The 12,638-nt window shown below is 41.5% G+C and overlaps 1 protein-coding gene across 2 annotated transcripts in view; it reads left to right on the forward strand.

The window, feature by feature from the left end:
- Positions 1-12,638, forward strand: part of NEMF (nuclear export mediator factor) — a 43,281-nt gene that overhangs the window by 25,531 nt on the left and 5,112 nt on the right. For both annotated transcript variants that reach the window (XM_073350220.1, XM_073350222.1), the window contains 13 exons: positions 1,767-1,824; positions 1,971-2,029; positions 3,024-3,144; positions 3,290-3,575; positions 5,919-5,970; positions 6,064-6,113; positions 8,648-8,795; positions 9,177-9,254; positions 9,343-9,534; positions 10,173-10,205; positions 11,388-11,494; positions 11,613-11,656; positions 11,750-11,829. In XM_073350220.1, coding sequence (XP_073206321.1) covers positions 1,767-1,824; positions 1,971-2,029; positions 3,024-3,144; positions 3,290-3,575; positions 5,919-5,970; positions 6,064-6,113; positions 8,648-8,795; positions 9,177-9,254; positions 9,343-9,534; positions 10,173-10,205; positions 11,388-11,494; positions 11,613-11,656; positions 11,750-11,829 — 1,308 coding nt within the window. The remainder of the gene's footprint in view (positions 1-1,766; positions 1,825-1,970; positions 2,030-3,023; positions 3,145-3,289; positions 3,576-5,918; positions 5,971-6,063; positions 6,114-8,647; positions 8,796-9,176; positions 9,255-9,342; positions 9,535-10,172; positions 10,206-11,387; positions 11,495-11,612; positions 11,657-11,749; positions 11,830-12,638) is intronic.

Here is a 12,638-nt window from a genome sequence, read left to right on the forward strand (position 1 = left end):
GGGAAGGAGGGCCATCTCTCTCTGGCAGCCGCAGCCCTGGAGCTGGGGAAAGTCTCCTCTTCCTCTGGCAGCCGCAGCCCTGGAGCTGGGGAAAGTCTCCTCTTCCTCTGGCAGCCGCAGCCTTGCACGTTCTAAATTCCACCCCCCGTCTCACTCCACTGCCCCCTCCCACCTACCCCCTATTTCCCCCAAAGGCCACTACCTCACCTTACATGTGTGTCTTCTCCACGGTCCAGGAACCTAATTAATGGAGCCATGTCTGCACGGCTCCACTAATCAGGTGGGTGGCCGCCCAGGCGTGCACCTTAGAGGGAACTATCCGCGGACCATCTGAATGGAGCTGGCAGACCACTGGTGATCCGTGGACCACAGTTTGAGAATCTCTGCCTTAGGCTATAGTCCTTGGGTTCTACTTTCTTGTTTCCTGTTTGCGCAGGGTCTCACCCAGGCCTCCTTGCCTGGAGAGTCTCTGTCTTTTCCCTTTCAGTCCCCGTCAGGAACTGACTTGCTCAGGTGGCTGTGCTGCTCTTTTTAACTGAGCCTGCTAGGGTCTGATTGGCTGCTCCCCTGCAGCCTTTCAGCACAAGCCTGGAGGACCTACCTTTACTATGCCTTTTCTGGAGCGGAGTGTGGTAGGACCGCAAGGCCTCCAGCAGGCCTCCTCAAAGGGCGTGGTGCACCCCAGCACAAGGTCAGATTGGGAATGATTTTTAAGAAGTGTAATCAGTTTTTAATGTTCTGTTAGAACTTTAATTCACATATTAAATAAGGGTTTGTTTGTTTTGTCGTAAAACACCTAGAATGTTGGAATGGGCAGGCAACATGAAAAGCTGATCTGTTTTCTAGATACAGTCATTTGACATAATTTCACCAAGCCTGCTGTAGTTTACCCTTTTCAATATGTTCTTTCTTCATGGCACTGTATTGTAACTGAGGCTAGCTCATGTAAACATTTCTAGTATCTCTACTTAGGTATCTGTATGTGGTTTTAGTTGTGTCTTGGGCACTAACAGTGAAAGACTGGTTCCCAAAAAGTTGTTGGAATCTCTCACTGCTTCCCTATCGGGAAAACAATTTCTTTCTGCTGTGATTTGAACCTGTAATCTCAAGACTGATTAAGGACTTTCCCTCTGGCTAAGAAGGCTGGTCTCAAAAGGAACCTCCTGCAAGCAGAGCACAGTATTGCCCTGGGAGCAGTGGAATGGGGAGTCTTCCATTACAGAGCCCACTTAAGTTAGGTCTGGGAAGAAACTGAGGGCTTGTCTTCACTACTGAGGAGATCAACACCCCTACGGGTGTTAATTTAGTGGGTCTTACTAGACCCGCTAAATCGACAGCAGAGCGCGTTATTCACGTAGCTGGAGTAGCGTATCTTAGGTCAGCTTACCCCGGAACTGAAAACAAGCCCTCAGATTCATAGATTTTTAAGGCCAGAGGGGACTGTTATGCTCAAATCTGATCCCCTGCATAACACAGTCTATTAAATTTTATCCAGTGATTTCGACATGAAGGCCAGTAACTTCTGGTTGAACCAGAGCATCTTTTAGGAAGACATCCAGTGATGATTTAAAGGCTTCAGGTGATGGGAGGTTGTTCCTCAGCAAATCCTCCCTATAATACTCTTCACTTTGTGAAGTTAAAAAGCTGTCCTTAGAAATCAGAAATTCAGTTAGCTTAAATGCTCATTTTTATTACCGTTATTACTCAGTGAGGCACCGTTTTCTACGGTACTTTATTAAATATACAATATGTGATGCTCTTCTCAGGTGTCTAAAACAGCACCAACTGGAGAATATCTGACTACAGGGAGCTTCATGATAAGAGGTGAGAACTTGAAGAGAGACCATCAATTTGTAAACCACAATTGTCCAAAAAATCTGTATCTTCTACAGTGGCAAGGATCACTGCAAGAAGCTGGCAAAATATGTTTATATATTTAAACCACCTTATGTTTTCCTTTTTTTCCCCAGGGAAAAAAAACTTTCTTCCACCTTCATATCTTATGATGGGGTTTAGCTTCTTATTTAAGGTACTGTCCCATTCATTGCTTACATTTGTCTCCTTTTTGTTACATAAACATAAAGCTGTAATAGTTCACAACAATCCTTAATTCCCATGAGCACCTTTCCCTTCCAGTAGGTCACTATCATTCTGTTAGCTCTGAATGGAAGAGAAACCTTTAATCTAGTTCATGAGAGTGGGCATGCAGCTCAGAAACCGCCAACTGAAGAAACAAACTGGGTACAATGGGCTAAGCTTATCAAAGAAGCTGCCACTCTTTAAATACTTTTCCCCCTGGAGTGGGATTCCTGTTTTTAATTATTTATTTAGAACAAACCCTGTGACCACGGCACCTCCAGATATTTTTTTTTTTTAATAACAAGTGTTTAAAGTGTTAGCAGGAGTTTGTAAAGCTCCCTTTTTGTGGGCAGTCTGATGGGTGTGTGACTAGCTACAGTGGGCTCCCACTAGCCTTCATCTTCTAGGGACATGCTTTCAAACTTTTTCCCCTATTCCTTTCCATGGTAAAGGAGCTCAAAAACTTAGGAGACTTTACATAAAAATAAGGAAAAGAAATGGAAGTAGGCAAGTCAGTTGTTGCATATAAAGGCTGGAAATTAATCACCAGGGAAGGCAGTTTCAGGAATGTGTAAATGAGTTCAAGGGACACACAGAATTTGTTCCTGGAGAGGAATAAGATTGAAGGGCATGCTGAAAAAACAGGAAGATGATGTCAAGACAAATAAGGGACACTAAGATTTGCCAAATGGTTTCCACACAAGAGCTTGCATTAATATAGTAGTTTTCAATCTCTTGGCCAGATCCAGTCCTCACAGAACTCAATGGGATTCTGTCCATTGAATGGAGCCCATGATGAACATTGTTGTTGGGCTCCTAAGAATCAGTAGAAAGATTTGAAGTTCCACGTGTTCATTCACTACAGTTTCTCATTGGGTTTGGTATAAGCCAGTTTCCTTGGAAATCCTTTTGCTCAATAAAAAGGACCTGCTTCTGTCATTTAGGTGGAAGAATCTTGTGTTTGGAGACACAGAGACGAACGAAAGATCAAAGTGCAGGATGAGGATATGGAGTCTGTGACCAGTAGTACCAATGAACTGGTGTCAGAAGAAGTGGAGCTACTAGGTATTATGCAGGGTTTAATATATTTTACTGTGGGCATGCTGGGAACTCTTAAAAATACATTGGGATGTGCATTCAGCTCCCTGAATTAGTAATGTGTTAGTCTAGTGTCTGTAAACTGAAATGTCTTTTCTCCTACCTCATTTAGAAGAAGCACCAGAAGGAGATGATAGCAGCACTGATGATGAGAAGGCACTGCCTCAAGAAATGCCTGATGGTATTGAAGTCAGGTCTAACAGTAACCCCGAGGAGGACGTTGCTCATGCAGACAAGGATGGAATAAACAAGCTACCAGCACAAGAGGGAACCTCTGAAGACGATGATGTAGAATCTGAAGAAGAGGCTGAAGGTCAGGAGCTGATGAGTGAAGTAAAGGAGGAGGAGATAAATTATCCAGACACTGCAATTGACCTGTCACATCTTCAACCACAAAGGTAACCAAAAGAGCCTCCACGTTTGTCAGCGGTATGAGCCATTCTAAGAATGTCAGTGCCTTAAACTATGTTTATGTGATAAGAGGGATTGCAATGAGTACATAAGATTTAATCCTAGTGTTCAAAGATGCAGGCTGCCTGAATACCAAGTAAAACAAGTGTATACATGTCTGGTAGTGCTGCCCCGCCCTTCCTAGATGGTCTTCTCTACACAGTTACACAGTTCTTCATTTTGGGTTATCTTATTCCCCCTTCTCCTGACTGTAGTAACCACCGCGCTAATGCATTCTCTGGCTGGGGCATATGTGGTATTTTGGCCATTGCCAATGCTATTATAGAATCATAGAAATGTAGGGCTGGATGGAACCTTGAAGTCATCAAGTCCAGCCCACTTCCCTGAAGTGGGACCCAAGTAAACCTAGACCATCTCTGACAGGTGTTTGCCCAACTGGTTCTTAAAAATCTCAACAATGGAAATTCCATGACCTCCCTTGGAAGCCTGTTCCAGAGCTTAACTACCCTTAGAGTTAGAAAGTGTTCCCTACTATTTAACCTAAATCTCCCTTGTTGCAGATTAAGCCCATTACTACTTCTATCTTCAGTGAACATGGAGAACAACTGATCACAGTCCTCTTTATAACATTCCTTAACATACTTGAACACTTACCAGGTCCCTCCTCAATCTTCTTTTCTCAAGACTAAACATGCCCAAGTTTTTTTAACCTTTCCTCATAGGTCAAGTTTTCTAAACCTTGTTTTGTTTTTGTTGCTCTCCTCTAGAGTCTCTCCAGTTTGTCCACATCTTCCCTAAAGCATGGAGCCCAGCACTGGACACAGTACTCCAGCTGAGGCCTCACTAGTGCCGAGTGGAGTGGGACAGTTACCTCCTGTGTCTTACATACAACACTCCTGTTCATACACCCCCAGAATGAGATTAGCCATTTTCACAACTGCATCACATTGTTGACTCTCCTTCAATTTGTGATCTACGATAGCCCCCAGATCCATTTCAGTAACACTACCAGCTAACCAGTTATTCCCCATTTTATCGTTGTGTGTTTGACTTTTCCTTATTAAATGCAGAGTATTTCACTTATCTTTACTGAATTTCATCTTCAATTTGTTGAGGTCATTTTGAATTCTAATCCTGTCCTCCAAAGTGCTTGCAACCCCTCTCAGCTTGGCGTCCTCTGCAAATGTAATAAGCATACTCTCACTTGTTGTTCAGGTAATTAATGAAGATAGTGCATAGTACCGGACCCAAAACTGACCCCTGCGGGACCCCACTAGATACACCCTCCCAGTTTGACAGTGAACTGTTGATCGCTGCTCTCTCAGTAGGGTCTTTCTGCCAATTGTGCACCCACCTTGTAGTAACTTCATCTAGACCACGTTTCCCTAATTTGCTTATGAGAATGCCATGTGGGGGACTATTAAAAAAAAAAATAAAATCAAGATATATTGGCTAGGGGTGCTTCAAGCACAGGGCATTTTACAATTTTTCCTACTTGGGGAGACCAACCTTCTTCCACTTAAGTGTTCTACCAGGACCCAGGAAATGGGAAGCCTAATGTCACTTCTGTTCTTATTCAAGATGGTAGTGAGTGAAAATTATTGCCACCTGAAATGAGATGGTGATCTCCAGTTAGTGCCAGTGGCTAATCTTCCTACCACTTACCCTGCTGTCTTCACAAATGGCACTATTTAGCAGCTTGAAGGGAACGAGATGAATGGGCATAAGAATGAACCACTCTCACCGTAGACATTGAGGCACTTAGGGGTGAGTCGGGGAAAACTGCCACCCGTCCTCCCAAGAAATCAGACTTCAGTTTCCAATTCATTCAGTCTGGGTTTATTTAATAGGTATTACAGCTGTAAAAATAATGCTTTGTGTGCGTGGGATTTGTGTGCATGCAATAAAGACCTAACAGGGGAAGATCTCTGAGAGCCTACTTCACAGTTTCTCTGTGACTTAATTTCATTTATCACAGCTGGGGCTTTCAGAGGCACTCAGTTTCCTTAGGCTCCTTTGAAAATCCAAACTCAAGAGATTTGGATTCAATGCTAGGTTAAATGTGTCTGGTCACTAAACAAAGAGACTTCATTACCCATTCTACAGGGTACATTGGGGTGGTGTGCAAAATCCCCTGGATGCAGCATAGTGCTGACGCTATTTACCTGTTCAGAAAAGGAAAGGATCTTTCCTGGACATGATGCCCAATAGACAACTCTGAATTAGTTTGTCTCAGTTGTGGCAGCTGCTGCTATGTCAGGACTGTGTTATCAGACTAAAAGAAAAGGAGTACTTGTGGCACTTCTCTAACAACATGCTGCACCTTTCAGTCTTCACAGATCCCACCAGAAAATGGTTACAAAAGAGGAAGCATCTAACCTGGTAAGCTCTCGGGTAAGATCGTCAAACAAGTAACACGGCATGTGATTTCTATGAGTGGAAATAATAAAATATAACTTTATTTCACTTTTTTAGAGTGACAGTAAGTCACATGGGCGAAGACACTTATCAGCCAAGGAGAGAAGGTAAGAATGTCTTCATTTTAAGGAAGGAAAGGTCTAAATATCTCCATGTATGAAAGTCCTCATTTCTTAAGGAGGAGTTAACCTTTTTTGAAGAAGTCACTTGCAGTGTGTTTCTTGCCCCTTGAAATTAACAATATGGATATAACAGACACTGTGAACACAAAGGAGCTGGTTTTTATCAGCTGGAAGAATTTGATTTTTTTGATGGGATACTGGGTTATTTCAAAGGTCTGGTTCAGAATATAAAGGGTAACTTCTGCACTGTGGAAATTAATTTGTGAGGGCTTGTGATCTAGTTCAGGTTTCTATGCCACAGAATACTATTTACCCCAAAGATGCAGTGGTGATGGTCCCATGCTTCTGTGTGCAAACAAGGCAGGAACTGAATCCAAACTCAGTTCTAAGCCCAGCAGCTTCTCTTGCCAGCCCTTGAGGTGGAACGTAGGAGTTGGAGGCAAAGGGGCACCAATTTCCTTTCTGGATGTGGTTTCTTAAGGAGCTTCCCAGTTTCCAGTAGGTGGCTGCCTGACCCATGTTGATATCAGCTAATCTGGCCATATCTTCTTCTAGGCATCCTCTCTTTCACTCTGGTTACACTTGTCAAAGCCAGGGCTTGAACCAGAAACCTTTAGGTCTTCAGCCAAATACTCATCCAACAGAATTAGTTTGGTGTGTCAACTTGTTAGTGCTTTTTTATTCATTTCTTTTAAAAATAAATAACTGACAGTTTCTGCTGGTGATCATCTCCATCTGTGTTGATCACAACTTTGATGCAGTAGGAGCTGTGGGTCTCGGAGTGCTTCAGTTCTCTTTGTTCTTGGCCTTTGTGCTTTTTGGTGGTGTTTTTTTTTTTTTTTGCCTGCATCTCTTCCTCTTCCCCTTTCATGCTTTAAAGATACAGAGAATCAGTCAAACATTCCAGTTGATTGCACCAAATATTGCTTTACCATGTCCCTCCTGGACAGGCATGGTTATGATATCCTGTGTCCCAGAGCAGAGTGCAGCTACCTCTGCTTTGGGAATCCCCACAAGCATCTGGATCATTGACAGAGCTAAACAATTTTCTGGCTTTTTCCAGTGTTTCCTATAAGTGTGACATGAAGTTGACTTGGAGGAGAATTTCAGCTTGGTGTCACAAATGTTCCTTGAAATGGTTGATGTGTTCAGGATCTTGACTTATCAATGTGACTGGCATGTGTCAAGACTTCGATGCCTTTTAGTGTCTCACTCAGATAACTTATTATTGACTTCTCTTTGGAGCAGGCAATGCCTTACTCAAAGCACAAGATGAGATCTGTGTTGGGGGGAGTTACTGCTTGATTTCCAGCATGCCACCAACTTTGTCCCGTGTTCTGGCAGGCAATCATCTGAGTCTTCATTCTACCCGAACTCATTGTATAGGAGTAATAAATTAGATAATTGATCTGAGAAGACATCAAGAAATATTAATCACCCTAGTATTTCTTTCAGTTGGATTGTTTGTTTGGGTTGTCAGTCCCATATATCAAAACTAGATCCTGCTACCCCATTCTGGATGGGCTAATGAAGGAGGTGTGACTATTTTCATTCTGCCATGGTTATATCAAAGGCAAGAGGTAGGAAGTATTTCAGCAGGAAGTCACCAATGATTCTTTCCACATTCCCCTTAAGAGCTTGGGGGTGAAGGCTACTGTAGTCACTCAGGACTGGTCTGACATCCCTTTCTCTGAGACACAAGGACACCTTTGAGAGCAGGTTTTCCAATATGCAGCGCTTGCAACTTGCATTGGGAACAGCTGGTCCATGGGCCAGTATTGGATTGAGCTGAAGCAGGCAGAAATGCTCGAGTCTGTCTCTAATGCGAAGGGAGACACGTTCTGGTAACTGAATTGTGAGGTTGTGGAGAGAGCTGGACATTAGGCGCTTATGTTCTCCTGTCACTAGCACTGATGCTCACAGGTTTGCATGGCTATGCTAATCAAACCTTCATGCAGAGAACCTGACACAGGACAGAAGGAAATAGAAGGTATTTAGTTAATCGTACCTTTTGGAGCAGAGGAAGTGGCTTAGTGGATGCTGTTCTCTGGAGAAAGATGGGCCTCCCTTCAGAAAGAAGAGTTCTGTATTTTTTTTGGACAATATGTTACTTATTTTGATAGGAATGAACGACACTGGCTGAAGCAGCAGGGCTGCTTGTTGTTCCAAGGTCAGGGGAGGGGAAACGAATAGCTTTGAGCTTGGCAAGTTCCTACCTTGGCCTCCTCTGGGAACTCAGACGTAGCCTTGTATCCCAGTGTATATCTTCCGGGATCAGTCGTGGCAAGTAAGCCGTTTCTCCTGTGTTGTTGAATCACTTTGTCATTGGCTTCTATGTTTAAATGTTGAATTTTTATCATCAATGTGACCTATTTTCCGTGTTCTTGATTGGTCTATTGACTGAACTTGTAGAAATGTATCCTTTGGGAAGTCAGGTGCTATGTTAACGTATGATCATTGTCGTTTCATGCAGCAGAACCCTGTAGGAGGGCATATCCCAATGATTATTTTTCTCTTAGGGAAATGAAGAAAAAGAAGCAGCAACATGACATAGAGGATTTAGAACCAGCTGAAGGAAAGGAAAGAGAGACCAGCACACAGCTCCCATCTTCTCCTGTTTCAAACAAGAGCATGTCAGCCCCTCAGCCCATGAAACGAGGGCAGAAGGTAGAATGGATGAAGCTGCAGAATTGATTAGATTTACCCAATGAAAAGGGCCCTCTGAAAGACACATTTCATATGTTTAATTTTTTTTAGCATTTGCCCAATATTCCAATTTGCATATTCAAACATCTCCAGGCATCTGACAAATTTAGACTCAGTTGAATAGTTGTCTGTGTTTAATAACAATTGTTGATTGACTAACTTTCAGCATTTCATATTTCTCTGAATAGAAATGACGTCTGTTGGGTTAATACAGTGCTTAAACTAAAAAGAATTAGAGACCAAATCCATATACCAGTGAAGGGTTGAGCTCTATGTTGATATTTGCAGAAATTCCTTTTTGTTGTTTGCTAAACTATTAACCCCCATTTTTCTTATCTGTAGAGTAAAATGAAAAAAATGAAAGAGAAGTACAAGGACCAGGATGAAGAAGACAGAGAGCTCATAATGAAGCTATTGGGTGTAAGCCAAAATAACTATGGCTTTTCCTTTGTATTGTTTGTTCTGTGCTTGAGTGTAGATTTAAATCATTTTCATATGTGAAATCTAGTCTGCAGGGTCAAGCAAAGAAGAAAAAGTGAAGAAAGGTAAAAAAGGAAAAATAAAAGAATCAGTAAAGAAACAAGCCCAGAAACCAAACAGAGGCCATCAGGTTGATGCAGGTCGTAAAGAAACCCCCACGGTAGAAGTATTAACACATGAGTTACAGGACATGACCCTGGAAGATCAGCAGGAGGAGAAGGTAAACATTCTAGACACGTTTCATTCCCCACACTTTGCTGCTCAGGCTGTTAAATCATTACTTTATTGTACTATAAATATTAAACCGAGTCTGCGTAGTGCTTGCAGAACTACTTACTCTACTGCATTTGTGTAGTTTCCGCTTTTCTTAGATCAGGTTGTTCTTTTTGAGATCAGTGTATATAATGTCAGGACTAATGTTTAATAGTTGTAAGAGGCACCAACCCAAGAAACCAGGAGGGTGCTTCGCTGGAGCACAGACACACCAAAACTAGACGTTTGAGGGGTACGATGTGTGGCTGAGCTGTGCTGAGGATCTCTTAATGTCATACTGTATCAATTGTGCAGTTAAAAAAAACAATAAAAGCTTTTGTAGATTGGCAGCTTGAATTTCAGTATTTCCACCCAAATCTGTCTCCTTCCACCTTTGCATGTGCCAAGGGAGTTTGGGGATAGAAAGAAAAACCCTATATAAAAATGCACTTCACTTAGCTCTCCCTTAAAATGGCATTCCATATGCATTGAGGAGACTGTGCCCACACATGGCTTTCTATCTGCTGTGAATATGACCCTTCTGGGAGAAGGATTCTGATGTTCTACAAGTGTTAATGTTTCCTTTTATTTACATATGTGGTACAGGAGGAACAGGATCAAGACCAACAGGAAAATGAGGTAAATATTATCACCTTTACACTTCTAATAAAGTGCTAGAATAAAAGTGCTTAGAAAGTTTTTAAAAGTCTCTCTGCTCAACACTGCCAATGGCCTGGACCCCAGGGTCCTATCCGCTAACCCAGTTTGAGGAGTGTCAGTGAGGCTAACAATTCCTAACTTGGAGGAGATCGGGCATGTCACAAAGGTGAAGCACTTGGCTACTATGCGTAATGACAGCTGAGGTTTACTGATTGTGACTTTGGTACAGACCCCATGAGTTCAGACATATCACTGCATTATAATTTGGCTTTTTCAGTCACAGTTAAGTTGCAAATGGTCAATCCAGGTATAAATGTTCCTTTATTATAAGGATCAAATCAGTTAAAGTTTTTCTAGTGGGGAGCTGAAATGTGACCTTCCTAGTCGCTCAGTTGTATGGCGGTATTAGTGCATAGTATTAAGGTAATAAATACACAAGTTCCAACAAAACTTGGGTAAAATAACAAGGATTTGACAAACCCATTAAGTAGTTTTCCCTTTGTCTTCACCTGATTAACTCCATCAAGACCTCAGAATAGTGGAGGATCCCAGATCCCTGATAGGCTGACACAATAAGTAAAATCTAACTGTGATAAAAATAGTTCTTAAGACAAAAAGTTCCAGTTTACTTAAAATTGTTTACTGTACTTTTTAAAAAGCCCTTTACCTTCAATGTACATAGGATATATTTTCTCAAAAGCTTTCAGTAGATGTATTCCACACTTAGACAATTTGAAGAAATGGATTTATCTAAGAGGAAAAGTATAAACTTTCTTTCTATAATAACAAGTCTTAATTGACTATGCCAAAGTATAAACCAAATTTGGAAACTCCCCTTTACCTCATTTAAAACGAAAATCCATGTAATTTTGGACCTTCAGATTTTAATTATCAGATTTTTTTTTTAAACTAGAGCTTCTCCAATAGCCCATCATCTTTTGATAAATTGACTACATTTCAGTAATACTGTGACCACAGATTATGGTATGATATACACATGGGAATTATGACTTCTCTGCACTTGGGCTGTGAGGGAGAAGGACCAAATTCCAGCCTCTTCGGTAGTAAAAGATTGGGTTTATTTTTATTGCTTTAATTGTTGCTTTTTGTTTAAATGTTGTTTTTCTAGTTTGACAGCAAGGAATGTCTTTGCTATTTTAGGAAGGAGAGAGACTGCTAAATTCTTTGACAGGCCAGCCTCACTCGGAGGATATCCTCCTCTTTGCTATACCAATATGTGCACCTTACACTACCATGACAAACTATAAGTAAGTTGCAGCGAATTATCTGAAGAAGTAATGAATTTTAATTTGACAGATTGGCAGCACTTTGAGTTAGTTCCTTAACACCCGGTAAATGGTGTGATTTTTTTTTTTCTTTTACAAGATACAAAGTGAAGCTCACTCCAGGCACCCAGAAGAAAGGAAAAGGTACTGTATACAGCACAACTAGTCCTTTTCAACCCAGCAGCTCTTTAAGCTGGCACATGCCATTTAACATCTTCTTTCATGTACTTTTTACAGCTGCCAAGACTGCTTTGCATAATTTCATGCATTACAAAGAAGCTACCACAAGAGAAAAAGATTTATTTCGCAGTGTAAAGGTAAAGAGCCATCTTCTTGGCTTGTTCAAACTATTACAGCAAGAATGAAAGCAGCATTTAGTGCTATTGCTTTCTGTTTTGTCCTTGCATTACTATCTCTTCAATCTTGTATTTAGCTGTGACATTGAGTACCTTTCCCAGACATGAGGAAAAGCTCTGGGAAAGTCCCTTCTGCTCTTTTCCTCCTCCCTCCCCAACCCCCCCTCCCCCCCAAGAAGTTGGTCCAATAAAAGATATCTCACCCACACCTTGTTTCTCCCTATTGTCATAGGAGATTAATAGACTTTTAAGGCCAGAAGGGACCATTAAATCATCTATTCCCAACCCCCAAGATTTACTCAGTTTCCCATCTTGAGCCTAATAACCTGCATTTGACTAAGTATACCTTCAAGAAAAGCATCCAGTCTTGATTTGAAGACAGCAAGAGCTGGAGAATCCACCACTTCCTTTCCGGTGGTTAATCACAGTTAGAATTTTGTGCTGTTTTTTTTTTTTTTTAAATTGGTCTGATTCCAGCCATTGGTTCTTTTTCTGCCAGATTCAGGAATGCTTTAGAACTGGGTATTTTCTGTACATGAAGGTACATACACACTGTAATCAAGTCACCTCTCAAATCATCTTCTTTTTGATAAAATACACATATTGAGCTTAGTCTCACTGTAAGGCACTTGCTCCAGCCCACAAATCATTTTTGTGGGTCTTCTATGTATTGTCTCCAATTTTTAAACATCAGAACTGTACACAGTATTCTAGTGTCTCATCAGTGCCCTGTACAGAGGTAAAATCACCTTCCTGCTCATACTTGCTAT

Source organism: Lepidochelys kempii, chromosome 6 (assembly GCF_965140265.1).
Source record: "Lepidochelys kempii isolate rLepKem1 chromosome 6, rLepKem1.hap2, whole genome shotgun sequence".
In the NCBI taxonomy this organism is placed as follows: Eukaryota; Metazoa; Chordata; order Testudines; family Cheloniidae; genus Lepidochelys; species Lepidochelys kempii.